Source organism: Elgaria multicarinata, chromosome 9, assembly GCF_023053635.1.
Source record: "Elgaria multicarinata webbii isolate HBS135686 ecotype San Diego chromosome 9, rElgMul1.1.pri, whole genome shotgun sequence".
NCBI classification, from domain to species: domain Eukaryota; kingdom Metazoa; phylum Chordata; class Lepidosauria; order Squamata; family Anguidae; genus Elgaria; species Elgaria multicarinata.
The window spans coordinates 14444267-14469766 of record NC_086179.1 but is presented as its reverse complement, the minus strand read 5'-3'; the positions used below and the strand labels follow the sequence as shown (position 1 = coordinate 14469766).

Here is a 25500-nt window from a genome sequence, read left to right as displayed (position 1 = left end):
AGCTGTCCACCCCTAATTTACTGAAACAAGCCAGGATCAAACCATAGTTTATGATCCTGGCTTATTCACTAACCATAGTTTAAACTAACCAGTGTTGTCCCATATCCCACCAGTTTGGAAGTAATAAGGAATTCTAATTAGTTATAACAGGAAGTGGATGCTTTCATCTTCTTGCTCCCATGCCAGAGAAGGAGAGGTTAGGAACATACAAGCTAGAGACGCATACAGGCTTGTACGCATTATGTCTGAACCAAGCCATAGTGTAATAGAGGTGTGTGTGAGGTGAGTGCAAGTGATATGCAGTTGGCACGCTTTCTTGAAAGTGTATTCTGATTGCACATGCTACAATATCGGTGCTGATGTCACACATGATGCTTTTCATGTAGTTAGCACACTTTTTAAAAATAAATAAATAAAATAAATCTATGCTGAAATGCTATTGATGATAGAGAGCTCTTTGTGTTTGGAGCATCCTGAAGAAAATGGAAAGCCAAAGCAAACGCTCCCATTACACCCAGAGATATTTACAGAAAAGCTCAGTGTATGAGCATTCAGGGCCTCTGCTTGGCAGACGATTCTTGGATGTGAATTAAAAAGGAGAAGTTTCTTATGGCTGCTGAGTTTGGAAGTTGAAACGTGAGAGATTAAGCACCTTTTCCAAGGTCACAGAGGAAATCTGAGCTTGCGCAGGAAACGTTAACCTTGGGCTGCTTCATGTTCGTTAGCCTTGCGTCATGAGAGCGGGACCGCCTTTCTTTACCCCTTTCCTGGGTCAAAAGGATCGGGCTCTTTTATCACAGAGCAATGCTCTAAACTTAGATTTTGCATTTGTTTTGGCATACCAGATAACAAGTTCTCATTGTTTGTTTCTAACTCTCCAGTAAGCAACTTAAGACACTGCACTGGTTTTAAGGTCTTCAGGAGATGCCCTTCTCTTATGTCCTGCTGATATCTAAGTCTTGTTTTTCAGTGGCATGGGGAAGGCTATTATAGGGTGACCATATGAAAAGGAGGACAGGGCTCCTGTATCTTTAACAATTGCATAGAAAAGGGAATTTCGGCAGGTGTCATTTGTCTATATGGAGAACCTGGTGAAATTCCCTCTTCATCACAGCAGTTAAAGCTGCAGGAGCTATCTTAGAGTGACCAGATTTAAAAGAGGGCAGGGCACCTTATCATCATCATCATATGGTGACCATATGAAAAGAGTTGTATTGAAAAGGAAATTTCAGCAGGTGTAATTCGTATATATGGGGAATCTGGGGAAATTTCCTCTTTATCACAACAGTTAAAGCTGCAGGAGCTCTGCCCTCTTTTAAATCTGGTCACTCTAGTATAGCTCCTGCACCTTTAACTGTTGTGATGAAGACAGAATTTCATCAGGTTCTCCATATATTCAAATGACACCTGCTGAAATTCCCTTTTCTAAGCAACTGTTAAAGATACAGGAGCCCTGTCCTCCTTTTCATATGGTCACCCTATCATCATCATCATCATCATCATCATCATTTCTTTTCTTGCTCGCAGCGGTATTTCTAGATGGACATGTCGGGCTTTGCCAAGTCATGCTGTTTTTTTTACTGATTTCCTAACAATTGAGCATATTTTGACTGCTTTTTGGATGTTGGTGTAGATGTATTTTGGTAGGCCCAGTTTTTGAAGGTTTTCTGTATAGTTTTTTGATGTGATGCTGGTGATTGATGTGACTAATGGAATAATTGTGACCTTTCCTATTATTATTATTATTATTATTAGTAGTACTTTTTTTCCTCTTCCAAGGAACTGAAGGCAGCTTACATTATCAGCCTCTTCTCCATTTCAGCTCACAACAACCCTCTGAAATTGGCTAGGCTGAAAGCCAGTGACCGGCCCAAAGTCACCCACTACATCACACTTCTCAGTAGCTGCACCTAGGCTTTGGAACGCCATCCCCATGGAGGCCCATCTAGCCTCCTCTCAGTTTGCATTTTATCAGGTAGAGAAGGCCTTCTTATTTAGATAGGCCTTTGGCCTACTGAGGTGATTCAGTCTTCGCTGTATTTGTTCTTTGGATTTATTTGTTCAATTACTCCTTTGAATTTTAACTTCATTGCTTTTCTCTGCTCTTGTTTTTTTTTTTTTAAATGTATGTTTTAATTGTGATTTTATTTAGTTTATACTGTCTTTGTCTATTATTATTGTTAACTACCTTGGATACCTGGTGCAGAAAGACAGAGCATAAATGTAAAACCATAAAATAAGAGCTGAAGTGGGAAATGGATTTCCCCTCCGTTTTTTCTTTTCTTGGCAAATGCTGCCTTTGTCAGGAAACTCTCTTCTTTTGCATACCTCTATCAGCTGGTTATGGGGAAGCGCTTCACAGGTGCTGCACATCTGATACCCTTTTTGGTGAAAAAACGTGGAATGATGGTGACTGACCAAACCCACAACAAAACACTTTTTAGCTTCTACATTTCTGCTCCTATCAGTGATTGAGAAGTGGAATAATGCTCATTTAATGTTGCAGTATTGTGGGTTGGATTCAGGGAAGTGACGCTTTTGTAAAAGGGTGATTTGTGCACCAGGCTAAAGAGACTCTGCATTCTTTTCTGATAAATTTTGGCCGAGCACTAGACCTCCCCACAGATTTTTCTGCGGGTGGCTGACAAGCAGCCAGCTAGAGTTTAGGGCACATGGGAAATGAAAGACTTCATGAAATGGTTTGGGTTGTGGGATGAAGACAGACAGGAAACAGCTGTCAAATTGCAGCCCTGAGACTCTCTTTTGTATAAGAAAATCTGGGACGCTGCAGAAATATTTACCATGTAAGCCTAACTGTTATTCGGCTGTCTAAAATGTGTAACAAAGAAGTGTGAGTTTGCAGCTTTTGTTTCTGTGGTGTCCATTTTACTTAGGGCCAACTACAAAGTTCGTGTTGGAAGGATTGATTTAGATGTGAAGGTAGGGTGACCATATGGGAAGGAGGACTGGGCTCCTGTATCTTTAACAGTTGCATAGAAAAGAGAATTTCAGCAGGTGTCATATAGAGAACCTGGTGAAATTCCCTCTTCATCACAACAGTGAAAGCTGCAGGAGCTATACTAGAGTGACCAGATTTAAAAGAGGGCAGGGCACCTGCAGCTTTAACTGGTGTGATGAAGAGGGAATTTTGCCAAGTGCTGCATGCATACAAATGACACCTGCTGAAATTCCCTTTTCTATGCAACAGTTAAAGATACAGGATCCTTGTCCTCCTTTTCATATGGTCACCCTAGTTTAAAAGATGTCACATTTTCTGCCTCCAGAGCTGCACGAGGGAGGGTTTTCAATGGGTGGGTGCCACTACTGAGAAGGCCTTCTGTCAAGGTATTGCCTGGCGACATTTCAGTAGTTTCGGAATGACCAGCTAGGCTCCTCTGATGATTTTAAGGGTTGCCTGGCTATGTGTGGGGGAAGGTGGTCTGCTAGTTAGTCCAACGCAGGGGCCAAGATAACAAGACTCGGAGTAGCTGGAAGCCAATGTGTTAGATCAACACATTGATCTAACAACAAATGTGTGATCAGAACCAGGCAGTGGTTAAGTTCTACAGAAGAATTAAGGACCAGGAGCAGACGCAAGTAGAGTGACTATATGGAAAGGAGGAAAGTGCTCCTGTATCTTTAACTGTTGTATTGAAGAGGGAATTTCATCAGGTATCATATGTATGCATGAAGCACCTGGTGAAATTCCCTCTTCATCACAGCAGTTAAAAGCTGCTGGAGTCCTTCCTTCCTTTGTATCTGGTCAAGAGGGCAGGGCTCCTGCAGCTTTCACTGTTGTGATGAAGACAGAATTTCACCCAGTGCTTCATGCATACAAATGACACCTGCTGAAATTCTCCTTTCTATTAAACCGTTAAAGATACAGGAGCCCTCTCCTCCTTTCCATATTGTCATCCTAGACACAGGCTGTGTTGCTAGGACTGAGGAGCAAGGTTTGAAGCCAGGGATTTGTAAGGCCTGTTGGACAGGGATTGGCCTTTTTGGGGTCAAGTGACTTGAGCGCTCAGGTAGGCTGGTACTTCTGCCTAGATGGCTCTTACCAGCACAAAGCTCAGTCTGCCTGATTGGTATAGGCACAGAACTCTGGTGCTGAAGGAGATAAGGAAGTCCCAGTTCAATATAAGACACCCCAGTGCCTTATACTGACTTTACATGGGCTATGATTGTGTCATGATTACATGTTGGGTTTTCCCCACAGCAAATGTCACATGCAAAACCTCCCCCCCCCTTTTTTTTTTGGTGTCCTCTGATTTTGGAATAGTTTCACTGTAACATAATCAATATATCTTTTGTTTTATTTATTTATGAGACCTGTATATCACCTAATATAATCAAATCTCTGAGTGGTTTACCTATATCTGTTCTATATCTGTTTTATGCTTCACTTTTCACTCTTCTCTCCCTGCAGGCTGCTGACCTAGTAATCAACCCGTCTACCACTTTCAAAGAAAAGCCAGACCCCAACGGCTTGGTGTTTGGAACTGTTTTCACAGACAACATGCTATTCATAGAATGGTCGTTAGCTTCTGGTTGGGAATCACCTCTTATTAAGCCCTTGGAGAACCTTTCTCTACATCCTGCTATTTCAGCTTTTCACTATGCCGTAGAAGTGAGTACAGCACAGGATGAAGTAGGGTACTTCATGTTTGTATTTTTTTAAAAAAATAATAATAATCATGACATGTTTTTACTTTTGTTTCAGTGGTTTAATGCAAGGTGCCCAAATCTACGTGGTGGTGGTGGTGGTGGTGGTGGTAGTTGTAGAGGAATGAAGAGTGAATGGGTCCCCAGACTTCACATTATCGAGAGACGTGTGGTTGTTGCTGAACTTTATCTCCCTGGCTATATGTAGTTAAGGGGAGAAATGCCAATGTGATGACATCAAATCAGCAGTTTATAATAGGTTGACTATATGAAAAGGAAGACAGGGCTACTGTGTCTTTAACAGTTGTGCTGAAAAAGGTATTTCAGCAGGTGTCATTTGCAGCACCTGGTGAAATTCCCTCTTCGTCACAACAGTTAGAGCTGCAGGAGCCCTGCCTAGCATGACCAAATACAAAAGAGGGCAGGGTTCCTGCAGCTTTAACTGTTGTGATGAAGAGGGAATTTCACCAGGTGCTGCATGCATACAAATGACACCTGCAGAAATTCCCCTTTTCAATATAACTGTTAAGTAGTAGTAGTAGTAGTTGTTGTTATTCTGCCTTTTCTCCAGTACTGGGACTAAAGCTGGTTAAAGATACAGGAGCCCTGTCCTCCTTTTCATATGGTCAGCCTGGTTTATAGAATGCATTTTACTGGGGAGAAAAATACAGTAGCACCCACACATCACCCCAAAATGTGTAGTATTAGTCTACAATCTTGCCTTGGGAACCTAGGTTCTGCTGGGCTACTCAATAGGTTTCCAGATAATCACATTTACTCTGCGGCTTGTCAACATGGCAGTAGGCTAATTTGTGATACACCAATGGCACCATCTCTTTATTTACGATGGCTGTCTTAAGACCTTTGCGGTTTACTGCTACTACTGTCATCACTTAACATTTGCTTAGTGGCCAAGAATGGGAGGTTGGAGGTATTGGGTATATCAGGTTTCCAGATGTCCCTTGTTGGCATGGTAGGCCTCTAGTCCTTCACAACTGATATGGAAGATCAATCATGGCAAGAATAACCAACCAGATAAGAAGGCTCCTGGAGTCAATATGGCATTGGATCAAACCCACAATTCTAGAGTTAACCCTGTATCATCCCTAATATGCAGTGATTTTGCATACATTTGGCGGGAAACCCCACCCTGTGTAATCACATGACTTACTAGTGTTTCCCATCACCCCTGCCTGCTTCTTATATATTTTTATTTATTTATTTATTACATTTTTATACCGCCCAATAGCCGACGCTCTCTGGGCGATTCACAAAAATTAAAACCATAATAAAACAACCAACAGGTTAAAACACAAATACAAAATACAGTAGTTAAAAAAACTACGAGAATTATTCTGGAGGTAAAATCAAAATGTTGAACACAACAGGTTAAAACACAAATACAAAATACAGTAGTTAAAAAAAACTACGAGAATTATTCTGGAGGTAAAATCAAAATATTGAACACTCCCCCCCCCCATGGCAAATTACACCCAAACATCTGAATACATCCCTACCCATGTTTTATGATATACTGTAAGGCCAGGTCACACACCTGTACACATATTATTTGATTACTCGAAACGGGATGACTTGAAGATGAAGCTGTCCACCAACTCTAGTGAAAGCGTTGCAGTTGAGATCGTATCAAAGTGCCACTTGTCATGTTTGGCCCATGATGGCTCATTTGCCCATACAGTCATCATTTGGTGCTCCGGGGACCAACTGATGAAGGTGCGTTGTGAAGACTATGCCAGTTGCCACCCTGCCAACTTCCCAATGGTTCAGTTCAGTGCCCATGGCTCTTGATTTTTCAGTGCCTGTAGACAAGACAGCTCCTCTGTCAGTGAGAATCTACCTTCTCATTGCCATAGTCACCAGCTGCTATTTCTCCTCATCCTCTTCCTAGAATAATAGACTCACAGAATAGTAGAGTTGGAACAGGCCTATAAGGCCATTGAGTCCAACCCCCTGCTCAATGCAGGAATCCACCTTAAAGCGTTCCTGACGGATGGTTGTCCAGCTGCCTCTTGAAGGCCTCCAGTGTGGGAGAGCCCACAACCTCCCTAGGTAATTAGTTCCATTGTTGTACTGTTCTAGCCGTCAGGAAGTTTTTCCTGATGTCCAGCTGTAATCTGGCTTCCTATAACTTGAGCCCATTATTCTGTGTCCTGCACTTCCTCATCATGGCTACCACCGCTTGCTTGCTTGACAGGCAGAGAGCCATTGTGGAAGCAGGCAGTGGCATCTTCTGCTTCTCTTCCTCCTCACCGCCATTGTCTGGGCCCAAGTGAGAAGCAGATGAACAGTGGTGGTGAAGGAGAGGGGCATCTCCAGGGTGTTCTTGCCAGTGAAGATGCTGGGGTGTGGCCCCATGACAGGTGCCCAACCAGGCCTACCCTTGCCGCCAGCCCTGATTCTGCTGTACTATGAACTCTTCCTTGGTGGCATAGCACGGATGAAGGTTTGAAACCAAAAATGACTTCCTACCTGGAGGACAATGAATTGGTAACCGCCAGAAGCCAGCGTGGTTGACAGTCGAGGCGTTTAGTGCCAAACTTTGCCGTTTCGGTGTCCATAAGAACAACATATGTTATACTTCCATTTGTGTCAGAGCCTCAGTTAAGGGCACGTTTTTGCTGCCAAGGAGCATGTGGAGAAAATGGGTGTTACATGTGGATTTTCTTTTTTAATCCTACTGCAAATTTTAAAAAGGTAAATTCATTTTGGCGTCACGGTACTCCCCGAGCTTTTCGGAGAGTGAGGTGGGAAAGAGAATCTGGCCCCTAACCCTTTCCCCACCAACCCTTTAAGCCCCCTGAGAAGACTCTGCTTGGGATCATTCTACTTTCTTGTCCCCTTTGTTTTTTAATCATTTTTCTAAAAACCTCTTGCCTCCCAAATGCCAGTCTTGTGATTTTTCCGCCCCATGTCTTTCTGGCTGAGGAGATGTAGATGCATTACAGCAGTCTTTCCCCACCTGATGCCCTCCAGGTGTACTGGATGGCAACTCCCATATTCCCCAGCCATTGATCACACTGGCTGGGGATTCTGGGAGTTGCAGTCCGACACTTCTGGGCGGTACCATGTTGGGAAAGGGTGCATTCTGGGCTCCCTGTTTTTAGGCAGAGCAAAGAACCACGCTGAGTCCTGGACGTTGGTCTCTCTCAAAGTAGCATTGTTGCTGTAACACCCAGTATCTGAACTCTTCATTGCTAATAATGAATATGTTCTTCTTCTTTTTATATATATATATCCCCCCCACATTGATTTTCTTTTTCTTTCCTTTTTTTTTTAAACCCTTTTTTGCATCACATTTCCTCTAGCCAAGAGGACTGACAGAGGCGAAACTGCTCCAAATGCTTTGGCTCAATGAATACACAGTGGGTATAACATCAGACGACACTTTTGCCATTCCCTATTCCACCCTCTTTCCATTTTCTGTGGTCTGTGTCTCCTTTGAAAACCCTGGTTCTGCCGGCTATCTACGTGGCCTAGCTTGTGTGTTGCAAACACGTGGCAGAAGCCTGATTGTCATTCGTTTTGTTTGTTTGTGCGGATCCATCCATAACAGCCCTACGTCAGCCTTACCAATAAAACGCGTAAAAACAAGCTGCTGTCCTATGCATGGTCACATGAATAAACATGGTAGGGTGGCCATTTGTCTTCTTTTACAGAGAGCGGTCCTCTATTTGAAGGCCTGCTCAGTCCCATTCCAATTTAAAGAACTGCTGTAGCCCATCAGCGCTTTGCACCTGGACAACAAACTGATCAGGTGGGCACTCATCTGGTCACAGTCTATTTATAATAACTATTTCTAAATTTGCATCTATGCATATAAGTTAGCACATGCAAATTTCATGCCAATGGATGTTATCTTTTGTCCTTTGGTGGTGCATTTCCTCTTTTGGGGCAATTCGTAAGTGGCCACCCTACTACATGCATGAGCTGTAAAAGAAGGAAAGTTATGACAGCTTGATCCTGTACGTGTGTCTACTCATACATAAATCCCATTGAATTCAATGGGGCTTACTCTCAGGAAAGTGGGTGTAGGATTACAGCCTGGGAGCTTTTCTGGCTCTTTGGCTAGGGCAGATCTACACTACTGCTTATAACAGTTTATAATGGTTATGACAACTGTTCAGGCCCAGGACACATTACATATACTGTTTTCAAAACGTTTTTAAAGTGTTATATCCTGCTTGGTGTAGATCGGGCCTAGGCAACCAGGCCCATAGCTGGTCTCAAACTGGCCTTAACGGGTTTGGCTCATCATAACTTTTTAAAGGCTGCCTCCTCCTGTATATTTATTTATTTATTTATTTATTTATTACATTTTTATACCGCCCAATAGCCGAAGCTCTCTGGGCGGTTCACAAAAATTAAAACCATAATAAAACAACCAACAGGTTAAAAGCACAAATACAAAATACAGTATAAAAAGCACAACCAGGATAAAACCACGCAGCAAAATGGATATAAGATTAAAATACAGAGTTAAAACAGTAAAATTTAAATTTAAGTTAAAATTAAGTGTTAAAATACTGAGAGGATAAAAAGGTCTTCAGCTGGCGATGAAAGGAGTACAGTGTAGGCAACTTTGAGATGTACCAAAATATCATGAAAAGGGAACCCTTTTCATGATATTTTATTCATTCATCCAATACTTAAAAAAAGAATCTTTAGTCCTGATGGCTGTATGCTACCTCCAGTATGAACTGCTGAGAGATTTTGCTATATTCACTGGTATATAAATGCCATGAATAAATAAATAAAAACGAATATCAGAGGCAGTATGTCCATGTACACCAGTTGCTGGGGAATATGGGTGAGAGGGTGCTGTTGCACCTGTGTCCTGATTTGTGGGTTTCTCATGGGCAGCTGATTGGCCACTGTGTGAAGAGAATAATGGCCTAGATGGACCCTTGGTCTGATCCAGCAGGGCTCTTCTTGCGTTTTTATGGCTGAAGTGAGATTTGAACCTGGGACTTCTAGCTCACACTCTTCACCCTTGCGCCACTCCACCTCCCATTCCCAGCTCTGTTTCTCTTTGCAGTGGGAAAATCCCTCCCACTAGTAATTGCAAGCAGCTGTTTTCAGTGCGGCCAGCGTGCCCGGAACTCCCCGCTGCTTTCCCCTTCGCTACTGAAAAGGCTGAGTTGGGCGGTGCAAGTTTTGAGAGACGCTTTCCACCCTTCCAGGAGCAGCTGGAAGAGGCCAGAGTAAGGCCTTTTTGTTCTTGGACAATGATTTCGTTCTTGGTTCCCCTCCAAACTCTGAGGCATATTTTAGTAACAGCTAGTAATAAGAATAAGGAACAGTCTGAGATGATGATGTATCTTCCATCAACTATGCAGCTGGGATAAGAAATAACTCTTCAGCTTCACCGAACTGTGTAAGAACCCCGGGGGAGCCATTTAAACCAGGGACACCAAGATGGTCCTAGTAGCAACTTCCTTTCCAATTGAAAGTTCAGCTTTTCTGTCTGTAGTAGGGTGATCTGGTGCAAAAGCAGGCAGGGCTCCTGAACTGTTGCAATGAAAAGGGAATTTCACCAGGTGCTGCATGTATACAAATGACACCTGCTGAAATTCCCTGTTCAATACAACTCTTAAAGATACAGGAGCCCTGTCCTCCTTTCCATACGGTCACCCTAGTCTGTAGCAGAGCTGTTGAACTTCTTTCTGCCTGAGGGGCAAATTCCATATTGGAGAAGCTGTTAGGGCCGTGGTGTCTGGGGCAAAAGGCAAAAGGAGCAGTGCCAAAATACCAGCATATAGTGTAAAGTTCTTTCTGCTGGTAACTAACCTTTAAGAGAGGCATTTTAACTTTTTGGAATGTATGTGGGGCAGGAGGAGAACATGCAAAAGCTGGTCAAGGGAAAGGGGTGGGGCCAGTGGAAGGGGGTGGGGCCTTTGGAGCAATCCCAGAGGGCCATATTGTCATGACCAGGCCTGTTCCCCTTGATGCGGGGAAGGAGTTTCAGGCTATAAATCAGAAACGTATTCGGAAGCTGAAGAAACCGGACTAGAAACGTCCCACCTTACACAGGCAATGGAGGAGGTGATTCTCCCAGGGAGGAATCTTCACAGGACCTTATCAGTGAGAACATTAACAACACACAGTCTGTGGGAACTCAGGAACCCTCCAACGGGGAAGGGACTTCAGAGCTGACCGATCCCAGAGTACAGCGAAGGTTCAAATGGGCGGAGCTAGAGGTAGGTGAGAGGCGGTCAGCTCAGCTAGTCTCTCGCCAAAGTCCTCTTCAAAGCCTCCTTGAAGTGATAGGGACTCAGGGAAAAGACCACCGCCTTTGTTGAAAGGACAGTTGTCTTGCTTAGTTTAGCCAAGTGTTAGCCTAGAGGAAGGTTCCTAGGTTTAAATTCTCTTGAGGTGCAAACAGATGTTTATTTACTGAATAAAGCTTTGTGGATTACTTGGCAGACCTCTTTATTGTCTCACACTCCAGCGAGAGAGCTTGGAACCGCAACACATTTTGGTACCACAGGAGAGCAAGTTCTGCATGCTTGTCTGTAGACTGGGGAGAACGGCATACAGCCTCCGAAGGCTGCGTGTGGTGCTGCTCACAGGCCCTTGTTAAAACCTTGAGGATTCCAACTTTGGTTTACAAATCAAGTAGGTTTCTAGTCCCCATGAATGCAAAGATAGTTTGCAGCTGTGGTGGCCAAAAAAAGGAAGAAAATGTCAAAGATCTGTTGGGATTTTGATACTGAGATACTTAAGGAATTCTGGGAATTTAATAAGCAAAGGTGGCAATTCCACCCTTACTAGGGAGTAAATCCCATTGAACACAGGGCGACTTGGTTCTAAATGATCATGCATAGGATTGCACTGAACATCTACCAGTCATGGTTAGAAAGAGAGTTTCTGTTCAATATATGCTGCTTCATTCTTTTATCGCAATAGTCTACAGGTGTTCACGGAGTGGTAGAGCCCTTGCTTTGCATTCTGAAGTTCCCAGGTTCAATCTCTGGCTTCTCCAGGTAGGGTGACGGTGGAATCCTGCCTGAACCGCTGGAGACAATATGTCAGTGTTGACAATATTGGGCTCGACAGACCAAGGGTCTGACTCATTGTAAAGTACCTTCCTAGGTTCCTAATGTGTGAAGAGGGGGAGTGGGGGGGGCATGTGTCACGTATGTTAGCCCCACCCCAACATCCTCATCCTTAGAAAGGGAGTTCCAGACCTTCGTGCCTTCTGTGCGAAGATCTAAAGGTGGCATCTACACATGGTCGGCTGAATGCATTTTGCCTCTGCTAGGAATTGGCAAACTAGCCCGTTCGAGATGATCGGGAATCTTTGGGCATCACCTTGCCGCTTGCCGTGTGCCCGATTCCGGTTTGAGATCGCTGCTCACTCTGCCCGAGTGGGACACGTGCACAAATCAAGTGGCGATCAAATGGACGGTCGGCAGGCGTTCCCCCTAATTGGCACAACTTTCTTCCAGAGACAAAAGTAGGGCTGATTCAGTCCATAGTGGAAATTTGTGAAAATTAGGAAATTTGCACAAATCGAACCGGGAGTTGGGAATGAGACAAATGCGAGCACGTGTTCGACCATATTTTCGTTGGAGACGAACTCACGTTCAGAGCTTCAGACGGGGCACACTCACTCATGATCAAGAACCATGATAAATGTTGGCTTCCTGATAGCTTGGGGGCTTCTGTGTGAGTTCAATCAAAACAGGCATAGAAATTATTTATTTATTTATTTTATTGCATTTCTATACTGCCCAATAGCCGAAGCTCTCTGGGCGGATTACAGAAGTCCCCTTCTAATCTGTCTCAAGCCTAGTCAGGCATGGGTGGGGCTTGCAGACGCGGTCCCAGTGCCCGCTTGACGTGTTCATTTTGAACACCTGAATGGGGCTAGGGACATACCAAAAACAAAGTAGAGCTTGTTTGGACAGAATAATATGTGAGCAAAAGCTCAAACTCCTTTCTGCCATTGCATGCTGCCTTTTGAATCTTCCTCTTTCGTGGCCAGCTATAGTTTGCCATTACATCTGAACCAAAGAAAAAATGGGTTAGCTCAATCGACATTTTCCTACAGATTAGAATTGGAAATCCTAGTGAGAAGGGGGTACAAGAGCTCCAGGATTGATGATGATGATGATGATGTTGATATCCTGCCTTTTGTCCAATGCTGGGCCTCAAGGCGGCATTACAAAATTTAAAACATATACATTTAAAAACTATAAATAGAAGTATACAGAGTTAAAAATATATTAAATATATTCCAATATTAAAACAGTTAAACATTTAAAATGACAGTTTTAATTGTTCAAATGATGACAAGCCTAGTTTGGTATTACCATTGAACTGGTGACCCATAGCATCAAAAATGGAACACGTGACCCCTAATTTACAGCTCGACTCATTTTAAATTTGCAGTTACGGGTTTAAAATGTACAGATTAACCATCTTAAGGTCTAGTAACATGCAGTGTGTGAAGCCAGAAACTTCCCAGTGTTGAGAGTCCATTCGTGTGTGGCATCTGTTTGCGTTCTTCCCAGAGTTTGTTGCATCTGTTCATGCATTGCCTTCACGTGGTGTTCAAAGCTGGGAACTCAGCCAGCATTAGGAAGCGCAGTTGCGTGTGTCACATGCCACCCAAATGGGGATGATGCACAGTGCGCTAAGTGGGGAGGCCTGGTCAGTGCCAGCCAACTCTCATACAATCAAAGAATCATAGAATAGTAGAGTTGGAAGAGGCCTATAAGGCCATCGAGTTCAACCCCCTGCTCATTGCAGGAATCTACCTTAAAGCATACCTGACAGATGGTTGTCCAGCTGCCTCCTGAATGCCTCTAGTATGGGAGAGCCCACCACCTCCCTAGGTTATTGGTTCCATTGTCATACTGCTCTAACAGTCAGAAAGTTTTTCCTGATATCCAGCTGGAATCTGGCTTCCTGTAACTTGAGTCCATTATTCCGTGTCTTGCACTCTGGGATGATCGAGGAGAGATCCTGGCCCTCCTCTGTGTGACAACCTTTCAAGTATTTGAAGAGTGCTACCATGTCTCCCCTCAATCTTCTCTTATCCAGGCTAAACATGCCCTCGTTCTCCAAGCTGAGAGAGGCACCATCTTAATATGGAGAAAGACAAAATGGGTAGGGTGATTATGTCAGTGGATGGAGAGCCCAGTGGGAGGCAATTTTGTCCCCCGCCCCCTAAACAGGTTACGTACCCAGGGTCTAGCTGATCCACCAATTAAATCTCACAGCCCTAAAGGGTCAAACAGAATGTCTGTATCAGGAAGTCCCGCCCCCTGAGAAATCGAACACATCATCAGACCCCCTTAATAAACTGTTAGGATTATATAGACGGATGGTTCTTTTGTAAAATTAGGCACGGGGAGAGTTGAATGCAATAATCCTTTTTTTTTAACCATGAGTGTAATAATGCAGGAGTTATTTAGCTGTCGTTTAATGCTTAATGTTTTGAACATGTACAACTATCAATCATCTTATTTTGAATTAGTGTGCATTTATTTTTAGAGCATTTTGAAAGGACGTGTATTTGTTTTAACGTTTGATTTAGTGTTTTATTTGGTCATCACTGGTAACGCCATTCGCAATTGTCATGTTCTTTTTTCCCCTTTAGCTTTTTGAAGGCATGAAGGCATACCGAGGAGTAGATGGGAAAATCCGCTTATTCCGACCAAGACTCAACATGGATAGGATGTTGCGGTCAGCTGTGCGTGCAACTTTGCCAGTGCGTAATGCAAACATTTTCTTTTTCTGTCTTCCCCTTCGGCTTAGGGTAGTATTTTTATCCTAGTCAGTGAAGCCTTTCACAGACGGATGGCAGCTGGTAATGCTAGTTAAATACCAGGAATGCTTCTCCTCCATGTTTACAACACTCCTTCCAGGGAACTTTCTCAGGGGTAGAATCAGTGAGAAGTCATCTTACTGTTGGATCAGCCTGTGGTTTAAAGAGGCTGCAAGACCGTGACTTACACAGAGCTCTCTTATCGTGCAAAATCAGAGCACAACGTGCGGAACAATCTCCTAATAGGACCATTATGGGGTAGACGGTAACACACCGCTGGTAGTGCGTATCGGATACGGAACATGGATTTCCCCTTTTGTCTAAAATCTGGGACGGTGAAGGTTGACTGAATGCCCAACAAGTGCTTAGTCTGGACTGGTCTTGCAGACACCCACCTTTGTACCAATTGGTTCAGGGTTGACCTCATGGGCTGGGTCAAGTGTGCAACGCAGCTGTTAAGGGGTGGCAAAAACATTTGTTCATATTTTCATTAGGGTGACCATATGGAAAGGAGGACAGGGCTCCTTGGGTATCTTTAACAGTTGCATAGAAAAGTATAGCTAGAGTGGCCAGATACAAAAGAGGGCAGGGCTCCTGCAGCTTTAACTGTGGTGACAAAGTGGGGATTTCAGCAGGTGCTGCATGCATATGAAGGACACCTGCTGAAATTCCTTTTTGTACACAACTGTTAAAGATACAGGAGCCAAACGATCACCCTGATTTTCATATAGATGTTCCTGCATTGCTTTCTCATGCACATTTCGAAAGGCATCTTCCAGATAGATGGGATCTTGCTCAGGAAGCACATTTGTTCCTCAGCACCCCGCTCTGAACGGATGCCCTCATGAGTTGCTGCATGGCCTCATTCCCATGCAGACATGACGGTGGGCCGTAAGGGCGGAAATGGATAGATTATAAGACAGGGCGAAGAAACAGAGTTGGGGCCTCCAAGGTGGTGCCCTCTCTTGGTGTCCACTAGGCTCCCTGCCCCCTCTTGATTTTTATTTTATTCTTTTCCATTTTTAAAAATAAATAAACTGGGAGACTGACATGCTGCAAAATGAGGCTCCATCCTCCGGGGCCATCTTTATTTCCCAGAATGCCTCTGGTCCCGATGTGATTGGTGGGAGATTCAGGACAAATAAAAGGAAGAACTTCTTCATACAGCGCTTAGTTAAACTATGGTATTCAGTACCACAGGATGGTACTGGACGGCTTTAAAAGGGGATTGGATAGATTCCTGGAGGAGGGGAAGGCTATCAATGACCACTAGCCCTGATAGTTATGTGCTACCTCCAGTATCCGAGGTAGTAAGTATACACTAGTTGCTGGGGAACATGGGTGGGAGGGTGCTGTTGTGCCATGTCCTGTTTGTGGGCTCCTGGTTGATAGCTGGTTGGCCACTGTATGAACAGAGAGCTGGACTAGAAGGACCTTTGGTCTGATCCAGCATGGCATGTCTTATGTTCTTATGTGGCACTTTCAGCCCAGTGAATTTTCTCTGAGCCTCATCTGTTTTCTTTCAGTGAAATAGGTGCTGAAGCAAACCGTGAGTTCAAAACAATAGTTTTGTGTTTTGGAGCTCTGGCTTGTACTTAAAGTGCTTGGGCGAGTTACTTTTCTGGGGCGAGTTACTTGACTGGCGTCAGCTACCATGACAACCATTTGTGTTAGTGGTTGCAAATGGGACATACTCAAATAATTTGCGAAATGGAAGGAAATTCTTGTACATCCTTATTCTCATCACAGCCAGCCGGGCAAATGGTTACTCACAGGCTTATTATAGTATTTCTCCCGGGTTTCTTGTACAACCACAACAGTAGGTGTTAACTATTTATTTATTATTTATTAAAACATTTATATCCCGCCCTAGATCACAAAGATCTCACAGATAAAATCATACATATAAAATAGAACAATAAATATACAATTCTAAAACAAATGATACCATTAATACGTTAAAAACCAGTATGAAATTTTAAAACAGTAAAAGCTAATTAAAACAAGACAGTGTGCAGGCTGGTGGATTTAGCCATCAAAGGTTTTGTTAAAAAGCCATGTCTTAACCTGGCACTGAAATGAAGCCAGTGCCGGTGCCAGTCGGGCCTCCAGGGGGAGAGTATTACATAGCCAGGGTGCCACAACAGAGAAAGCCCTCTCCCACGCCCCACCATAGCGTATAACTCACATTGGTGGGGGACAGAGAAGGGCTTCTCCGACAGTTCTCAGGTCTTGGGCAGGCAGATATGAATAATCTGGTGATAACTATAAAAAGTATCATGTGTAACTGGAAGCAATATACACCACACACACACACGTGTGTACACGTGTGTGTAATCTCTATTGTTATGCAGCAAAAGAAAAATATGGGATTGGAAAGGTATTCTGTTCCCATCCTTTTTCTTTGTGTTGAAATAATGCATACCTGGAATACAAGATTCTGGCTTCCTGTTCTTTCTGCACATTAAGCTCAAACGCAGGCAGGCAGACACATCCTGCTACAGGGCTGAATTACGTAACTGCCGTGAAATACTCTGTCTCTGGACAGCAACTGATTTTCAACTGAGCAAAGACTAAAGGGCCGGCAATGAAGGCTCTGCCTATATTGACACGTTCAAACATGAGAACCAAATTGCTGTCAAAGGGCTCTTGAATCCTTTCTCACTCAGTGTGAACTGCAGCAGACTGCGCAGGAATTCTCTCCTTTATGTATCTTAGCTTGCACACCCATTATTATTATTTTTAATTTTGGCTTGTGCACTTGTCATAGGGGGCTTTGTAGGTCATCCCGTCCAACTCCTTGGTGCAGGAAATCCCAAGTTAGAACAACCCCCAAGAGAGAGCTGTCAAACAGTTCCTCCTAATGTGCAACCAAAATTTACCCTCCTGTAACTCGAGTCCTTTTGATCTAGTCCTGTCCCCTTGGGCAGGAGCGAATGAATCTGTTCTGTCTTCTATGTGACAGCCCTTCTGGGATGTGTAGAGTGCCGCCATGTCATCTTTCCTCAGGCTAAACATACCAAGTTCCTTCAATCTTCCTTTGTAGGGTTCGTTTTCCATTCCCCTGACTGTCTCCATTGCCTTCCTCTGAACCCGTTCCAGGATCTGAACAGCACAATTTATTTAAGTGTTTTCGAGGCCTCCTTTTAGGGCACAAAACCTCACATGGTAGCTTAAGATGTCTATCAAATACGCTAGCGGCACAATCCTACACATGTCTACTCAGACAAAAGTCCAGTTGCGTTCAATGGGTCTCATTTGCATGTAGGTGAGTATAGGATTGCAGCCTAAAATACCAATAAAACGCAGGTGGGAAAAGTGCTCTAAAGCAAATCATTTAAAGCGCAGGAGACGACATTGAGAGAACCTTTGGTGCTATCCATGCTGGAGAATGGGTTTCAAGAGCCCTTTGCCAGGAGCTCTTGTCTGTGTCTTGGAAACTGTCTGAAGTGCATAATGAGGACATAAGACATAAGAAGAGCCAGGGCCGGTGCTACCATAGAGGCCACTCAGGCGGCTGCCTAGACCGCCAAGGTAAGAGGGGCGCCGTGCAGCGCAGCATTCACATGCGTTGTTGGCTGTGAGCTGGCTGGGCCAGCCTGAGGATTCAACTGGGCCTGGGTGGGCAAGATGGCGTCCCACGCCCGCCCAGCTGAAGCGAAGCCAGGGACGCTGGGGTGGGGTGGGGGCTCCACATTCGGACTTCCACCTGGAAGCCGCCCTCCCAGAGCCGCTCAAGCCGCCCTCCCAGAGCCGGGAGGCCGCAGCCAAAAGAAGAAAAAGCACGTGGCGAGCTCGACCCTGGCTCAAGCTAGCCTCTGCCTTACTCCCGAGGAAAGGGCACTGGGCCGCCTCGCCTCTCTCCTCAAACAGGCTGCGACGTCCAGGCAGGCGAGCAAGCAGGACTCCCTCTCCCTTCCCCCAAAAAAGCTAGGGACTTGTGGACTCCTCGCAAGGCAAACTCTCCTGCTTCCCGTTCCTGCACGCGTGGATCAATGGGACTTGCATCTGAGAAAGCGTTGCACAGGCAGGCACCAGTGTTGACCAATCCGCCTATGCCTCCTTACTCAGAAGCCTTATTTCCCCGAGTAAACGTGTGGAGGGGATCAGGACGCCAGGATGCGTAGCGGGTTGCGTTCGCATGGAAGTAAGTCCCAGTGAATTCCAGACGGCTTGGTCCCAAATCAAAGTAAGCCAGTCCCGGCTCTCCACTCGGTGTACACGTTCGGACTTCCATGCAATTTGGGGGTGGGGGTGGTGCAAGTAGCTCGCCTTGCCTAGGGCGCAAAATAGTCTGGTACCGGCCCTGAGAAGAGCCATGCTGGATCAGACCAAGGGTCTTTCTAGTCCAGCACTCTGTTTATACAGTGGCCAACCTGCTAGCAGAACATGGTGCAACAGCACCCTCCCACCCATGTTCCCCAGCAACTGGTGTACATAGGCTTACTGCCTCTACCACTGAAGGTAGCACATAACTATCAGGACTAGTAGCTGTTTGATAGCCTTCTCCTCCGGGAATTTGTCTAACCCCCTTTTTAAAGGCATCCAAATTAGTGGCCATCGCTACGTCTTGCAGTACTAAATTCCATAGTTTAACTATGCACTGTGTGAAGAAGTCCTTCCTTTTATTTGTCCTGAATCTCCCACCAATCAGCTTCATGGGATGACCCCATTGGGTTCTAGTATTATGAGAGGGGGAAAAATGTCTCCCTATCCACATTTTCCATACCACGCATAATTTTGTCCACCTCTCTCATGTCTCCCCTTAGCCTCCTTTTTTCCAAGCTAAACAATCCCAGCTTTTGTAACCTTCCCTTGTAGGGGAGGTGCTCCAGCCCCTTGATAATTTTAGTTGCATTTTCTGCACTTTTTCCAGCCCTACAACATCTTTTTTTGTGTGTATTAAGTATTCTCAGTGCGGTCGCACCATAGATTTGTATAAAGGCAGTATGATACCCTCAGCTTTATTCTCCATCACTTCTCTAATTATGCCCAACGTTGAGTTTGCCTTCTTTACAGCAGCCGCACACTGGGTTGTCACTTCCATTGAGATCTCCACCACAACCCCATGACCTTTTTCTTGGTTGGTCACTGCTAGGTCAGATCCCATCCGATTATACTTGAAGTTGGGGTGTGTTTTTTTACACTTGCTTACATTCAACTGTGTTGGCCATTTGGATGCCCATTCTCCCAGTTTGCAGAGATCTTCCATACTTGCCATAATAATTTCAGCATTGGGAGCTCTTCTAGGGCCTGGATGGGAAGCCTTCAAGCGTCAGATTTGGCCCCTACTTAACTAGGGTGACCATACGGAATGGAGGGCTCCTGTATCTATAACAATTGTATAGAAAAGGGAATTGCATCAGGTGCCATTTGTATGCATGCAGCACTGGGTGAAATTCCCTCTTCACAGCACTTAAAGCTGCACTAGCTATACTAGAGTGACCAGATACAAAGAAGGGCAGAGCTCCTGTACCTTTAACTGTTGTGATGAAGAAAGAATTTCAACAGGTGCTGCATGCATAGAAATGGCACCCGCTGAAATTCCCCTTTTCTACACAACCATTAAAGTCACAGGGGCCCTGCCCTCCTTTCCATATGGTCACCCTACTCAGTTACTTATCACCTCCTTTTGTACATCTCTGGGAGGAGAAAACCTATACTTAATGAGAGGACATCTTTTCCTTCCCTTGTTTTTCTCATCTGCAAGACTTTAAAATGTCCACCACAAATCCTTCTGTATTCGTGCTTTTGAAACGCATTTCACAACTGCAGTGTAATCGGTCAAGCCAGATCGTTCCTCGGATGATTGAAATCACAAGACATTTTGGCATCGTAGCTTTTGTTGCACACGAATGGCCGCGAGCTCAACGTCCCGGAGCATCACGGCCCCTGACTTAATAGCCTAATTAAATGTTCCCATTGGAGCGTGTTCCCATAAAAGTTGTGTCTAAACACCGTCTTCCTCTCCTCTTGGTTCCAGGGGTTTGACAAAGAAGAGCTTTTGGAGTGTATCCGGAAACTGGTGGACGTTGAAAAGGAGTGGGTGCCGTATTCCACCTCTGCTAGCTTGTACATTCGACCTACTTTAATTGGGACAGAGGTGGGGGAAAAATAACAATCATTTTGTTGTTGTTGTTGCTTTTGTTTTTGTTTGTTTTCTGTGCTGGGCACGATTCTAACTCGGGCCTGGTCTAAAAGTGGAATGGGGGAGCAAAATCTTGAGGTGGCAGAATGGATAGGACCACTTTAAGCCGTGGATGGCATTTCAGGAGTTTCACCCTTTGTTAGGATATTCTGTGTGTAGAAAAGAAAATAAGTTCTATCCAGCCTGTTCTGCTTGTTTTATACTTGCGTTTAGGATTTTTTTTTATTGCAAAGGAGCATTCAAACATAGCTCCACATCCATCCTGAAATACTCCAGTCCATCATAGAATCATAGAATAGTAGAGTTGGAAGGGGCCTATAAGGCCATCGAGTCTGCCTCAGAACTATGCCACCCCATTCTGATGCATTGATAGGCCAGGCCTCATTTTCTCCAACTGAAAAGGTTTGGCATTGTAGAATTGTTATTTAGGGTGACCATATGAAAAGGAGGACAGGGCTCCTGTATCTTTCTTTTAAAGAGAATTTCAGCAGGTGCCATTTGTATGCATGCAGAACCGTTGTGAAATTCCTTCTTCATCACAACAAGCTGCAGGTGCTCTGCCCTCTTTTGTATCTGGTCATTCTAGTATAGAGAGCAGGGCTCCTGCAGCTTTAACTGTTGTGATGAAGAGGGGATTTCACCAGGTGCTGCATGCCTACCAATGACACCTGCTGGAATTCCTTTTTCTATGCAACTGTTAAAGATACAGGAGCCCTCTCCTCCTTTCCATACGGTCACCCTGTTAAAGTTAAAGCTCTGGCCTCATGCATGCACAAATCCTTTTGATGGTTATACTAGGGTGACCATATGAAAAGGAGGACAGGGCTCCTGTATCTTTAACAGTTGCATAGAAAAGGGAATTTCAGCAAGTGTCATTTGTATATATAGAGAACCCGGTGAAATTCCCTCTTCATCACAACAGTTAAAGCTGCAGGAGCTATACTGAGGGGCCAGATTTAAAAGAGGGAAGGGCTCCTGCACCTTTAAACGCTTTGATGAAGAGGGAATTTCACCGGGTTCTCTATATATACAAATGACACCTGCTGAAATTCCCTTTTCTATGCGACTTTTAAAGATACAGGAGCCCTATCCTCCTTTTCATATGGTCACCCTAGCTTACCTGTCTTTAGTTTTTGCCACCAAACTTCAAAATTTCTCTCTTTAACCATGGTAGAAACCTATATTTAAGAGCTCTGGGATCCTTGGGATATCCCCAAGCTTAGGTGATGCAGAACTGCCTTTCTAACATGGGTGAACCTTAGAATTAGTTAGTTGACGTGAGGACCCATTGAAAGCAATGACCAGGACTTTGTTCCTATTGAAATCAAGATGACTTCAATGCATATAACTTGGATTGGATCCAAACCATTATTTAAACCTGCCAGGCCTCTTGTTATCCAGGCTTGGTGTAAACACCCCTTTATTTTTGAGATCAGAATGAATATGGCTTGCTTCAGAAACACTGATTTCCCCACGTAGATCTCCTTTTCATTTAGGGAAAAGTTACGCATTTATTTATTTATTGCATTTCTATACCACCCAATAGCCGAAGCTCTCTGAAAACCATAAAAACCTTTCAGAATACAAAACAAACAACAGTATAAAATCATAGTATAAAATACAGCATAAAAGCACAAGCCAGGATAAAACCAAGCAGCAATGCAGAAATTAATGCAGATTTAAAATACACATTTTAAACAGCAAAGTTTTTTAAAAAATAAGTTGATAAAACCGTTAAAATACTAAGAAAATAAAAAGGTCTTCACATGTGTCATGAGAGTGTATGGAAGAGACATCCATCCTTATAGGGAAATTGTCTTGTGTGATGTATCCCTAAGGGAGATAAAAGATAAAAGTGCTATATATTATGGGATGCACTTCTGCTGGTAAAGTAATATGGGAAGCTTTTGGATGAGGGGAAAAAAAAATCTGCTGCTTTTATATTTACAGTTGGTTATAGTACCACCTAGTGGACATGTTTTGCTATTTCATTCCACATGTGTAAATGTTATCCTTCATTCTTTTTTGTATGAACGTGCATGTTTCCCGTGCTGCGTAATATATTTCGGGTGGGCCAGCTCGACTGCAGAAGGAGCAGCCTGTGCAGTAGCAAGTCAAGAACACATCCCAGAATCCCTTGCCCTTGACTGGAGCATGCTTTTGTAACATGCTGGTATCCTGTTTGATGTTGTAGAAGATGTATTTGTGGTCCCCTCCTTCTTTTGATTCAAAATGAAATATGTGCAGCACATATAATATATTGTATGTGATATGAATTTCTTATTTTAATGAAAGGAGAGGCAATAATTTAGGGGTAAAAACATGTTGCCCATCCCACGTGCCTCACCTGAAACAGCCTGGGCTGCTCCTACCCCTTTAAGAGTGGCTTGATGGGCAGAAATCTACAACCATGGCAGAGAGGTAACTCAAGGTTATCATCTGTGCATTGCTGCAGGATTAAAAGCACAGGCACAAAAGTTGCTTCAAATGTTGGCAGCCCTACTGGGACCCTGACCAGAGAACTTTAATTAGGGTAACCATATGAAAGGAGGACAGAGCTCATATTTATTTATTTTCCAGAAAAGGAAATTTTAGCAGGTGTCATTTATAGGCACACAGCACCTGGTGAAATTCCCTCTTCATCACAACCGTTAAAGCTGCAGGAGCTATACTAGAGTGACCAAATACAAAAGAGAGCAGGGCTCCTGCAGCTTTAACGGTTGTGATGAAGAGGGAATTTCACCTGGTGCTGCGTGCCTACAAATGACACATGCGGAAATTCCCCTTTTCAATACAACGGTTAAAGATACAGGAGCCCTGTCCTCCTTTCCATACGGTCACACTAGTTTAATTAGCCAGAGCCTAATGCCACTTCATATGGGCAAGGTATCTGTGCCCCTCCTAGCACCCAAAGATCAATGGATCAATTGCTCAATCTGAGAGTGTTCGGGGCTCTCTTTTTATGTGCTTTCTGGTTCTGTTTAGTCCTTTCATCCCTATTAGGCGTTGTAAAGCAACAGTGTTGCCTTAACTGGACCTGAACTCACTGTTGAACCAGACTTGCCTTTATTTCCACTATTCAGCCTTCCCTGGGAGTCAAGAAGCCATCGAAAGCCCTCCTGTACGTGATACTGAGCCCCGTGGGCCCGTACTTCTCAAGTGGAAGTTTCAACCCCATATCCCTGTGGGCGGATCCGAAATATGTCCGAGCCTGGAAAGGAGGAACAGGGGACTGCAAACTGGGAGGGTAAGAAGCAAAACCATGTGCTTTAGATCATAGTGCATCGCTTTTTATTTGTGCCTTGCAGGTGTGAGAATGTTACATTCAATGTAGGGTGACCATATGGAAAGGAGGAGAGGGCTCCTGTATCTTTAACAGTTGTATTAAAAGGGGAATTTCAGCAGGTGTCATTTGTATGCATGCAGCACCAGGTGAAGTTCCCTCTTCATCACAACACTTATTTATTTTATTGCATTGCATTGCATTGCATTTGTGTACCGCCTCATAGCTGAAGCTCTCTGGGCAGTTTGCATAGGATAAAACTCTTAAAAACAAAGATTTACAGTTTACAAAGATTTAAAACCACAAAAAAACATACAATATACCCATACATTTAAAACTACCGTAACGACTTTTTTAGAACTCTGAGCTTAAAAAAACAGACCCAGGCTAATTTCATATTGCTAATGCCTGAGAGAAAAGTCTTGACCTGGCGCCGAAAAGATAACAATGTTGGTGCCAGGGGAGCCTCATCAAGGAGATTGTTCAACAGTTGGGGGGCCACCACACAGAAGGCCCTATCTCTTGTTACATGTAAAGCTGCAGGAGCCCTGCCCTCTTTTGTATCTGGTCATTCTAATATAACTCCTGCAGCTTTAACTGTTGTGAGGAAGGGGGAATGTCACCAGGTGCTGCATGCATACAAAGAGGAAAAAGGAAAGGAACCTCTCATGCAAGCACTGAGTCATTACTGACTCTTGGAGGGATGCCAGCTTTCGCTGACGTTTTCTTGGCAGGCCTTATAGCGGGGTGGTTTGCCATTGCCTTCCCTGGCCGTTATTACCTTTCCCCCAGCTAACTGGGTACTCATTTTACCGACCTCGGGAGGAAGGAAGGCTGAGTCGACCCGAGCCGGCTGCCTGAAACCAGCTTCCGCTGGGATCGAACTCAGGCCGTGGGGAGAGTTTCAGCTGCAGAAACTGCTGCTTTACCACTCTGCGCCACACGAGGCTCTGTATACAAATAGCACCTGCTGAAATTCCCCTTTTAATACAACTGTTAAAGATACAGGAGCCCTGTGCTCCTTTTCATATGGTCACCCTGGTCCAATGGAATTTGGTAGTGTCCCTGAAATGGCCCCCTGTGGTGTCAGAAGATTCAGTAACCTGCTGCCAAGTTGAAGGGATAGCCCTGGCTGCAGGGCTCTCCCTTCCTTGGCGCAGGGCAAAGACATCTGTGTGCGTCTAGTGAAATACCGGCATTTAGGGAATGTGTTTGATGGCTCTAGAGGCACGGCTGGCTGTGTAGCTGACTGCATCCCTTTTCAGCAGCCAGAAAAACTGAGGACTTTTACAGCTGTTGATTTAGATCATGCACTTACTGGAGCACAAGGGGGAAATTTTTCCTCCGGCAAAGGTGAGTTGATCTTTCTTCAAAATTTATGACAGGAGATCTGATGTGAATAATCAGTGGGGCTTACTTGTGAAACAAAGTCCAGATTCCATTTTTGAAGGTGTAGATGGGAGTGAATGGGCCATAACCTTGTGGCAGAACACGCACTTGCATGCAGAAGGACCCCAGTTCAATACCCGTCAGCTCCAGCTTTTAAGGGTAGCTGGACACCTATGCTTCTAGTCAGTGGAGATATTGCTGGACTGGGAGGGACCAATG

The 25500-nt window shown here is 44.3% G+C and overlaps 1 protein-coding gene across 3 annotated transcripts in view; it reads left to right on the top strand.

Moving 5' to 3' along the window:
- The window catches only part of BCAT1 (branched chain amino acid transaminase 1), an 81755-nt gene that overhangs the window by 44402 nt on the left and 11853 nt on the right, over window positions 1-25500 (top strand). For 2 of the 3 annotated variants that reach the window (XR_010025854.1, XM_063134800.1), the window contains exons 3-7: window positions 4430-4630; window positions 7992-8048; window positions 14294-14404; window positions 20445-20564; window positions 23693-23856. Coding sequence is in view for 1 of the 3 variants with exons in the window: in XM_063134800.1 (XP_062990870.1) it covers window positions 4430-4630; window positions 7992-8048; window positions 14294-14404; window positions 20445-20564; window positions 23693-23856 (653 nt within the window). In the remaining 2 variants the exon portion in view is untranslated. The remainder of the gene's footprint in view (window positions 1-4429; window positions 4631-7991; window positions 8049-14293; window positions 14405-20444; window positions 20565-23692; window positions 23857-25500) is intronic. The other variant, XR_010025855.1, reaches the window with a different exon arrangement.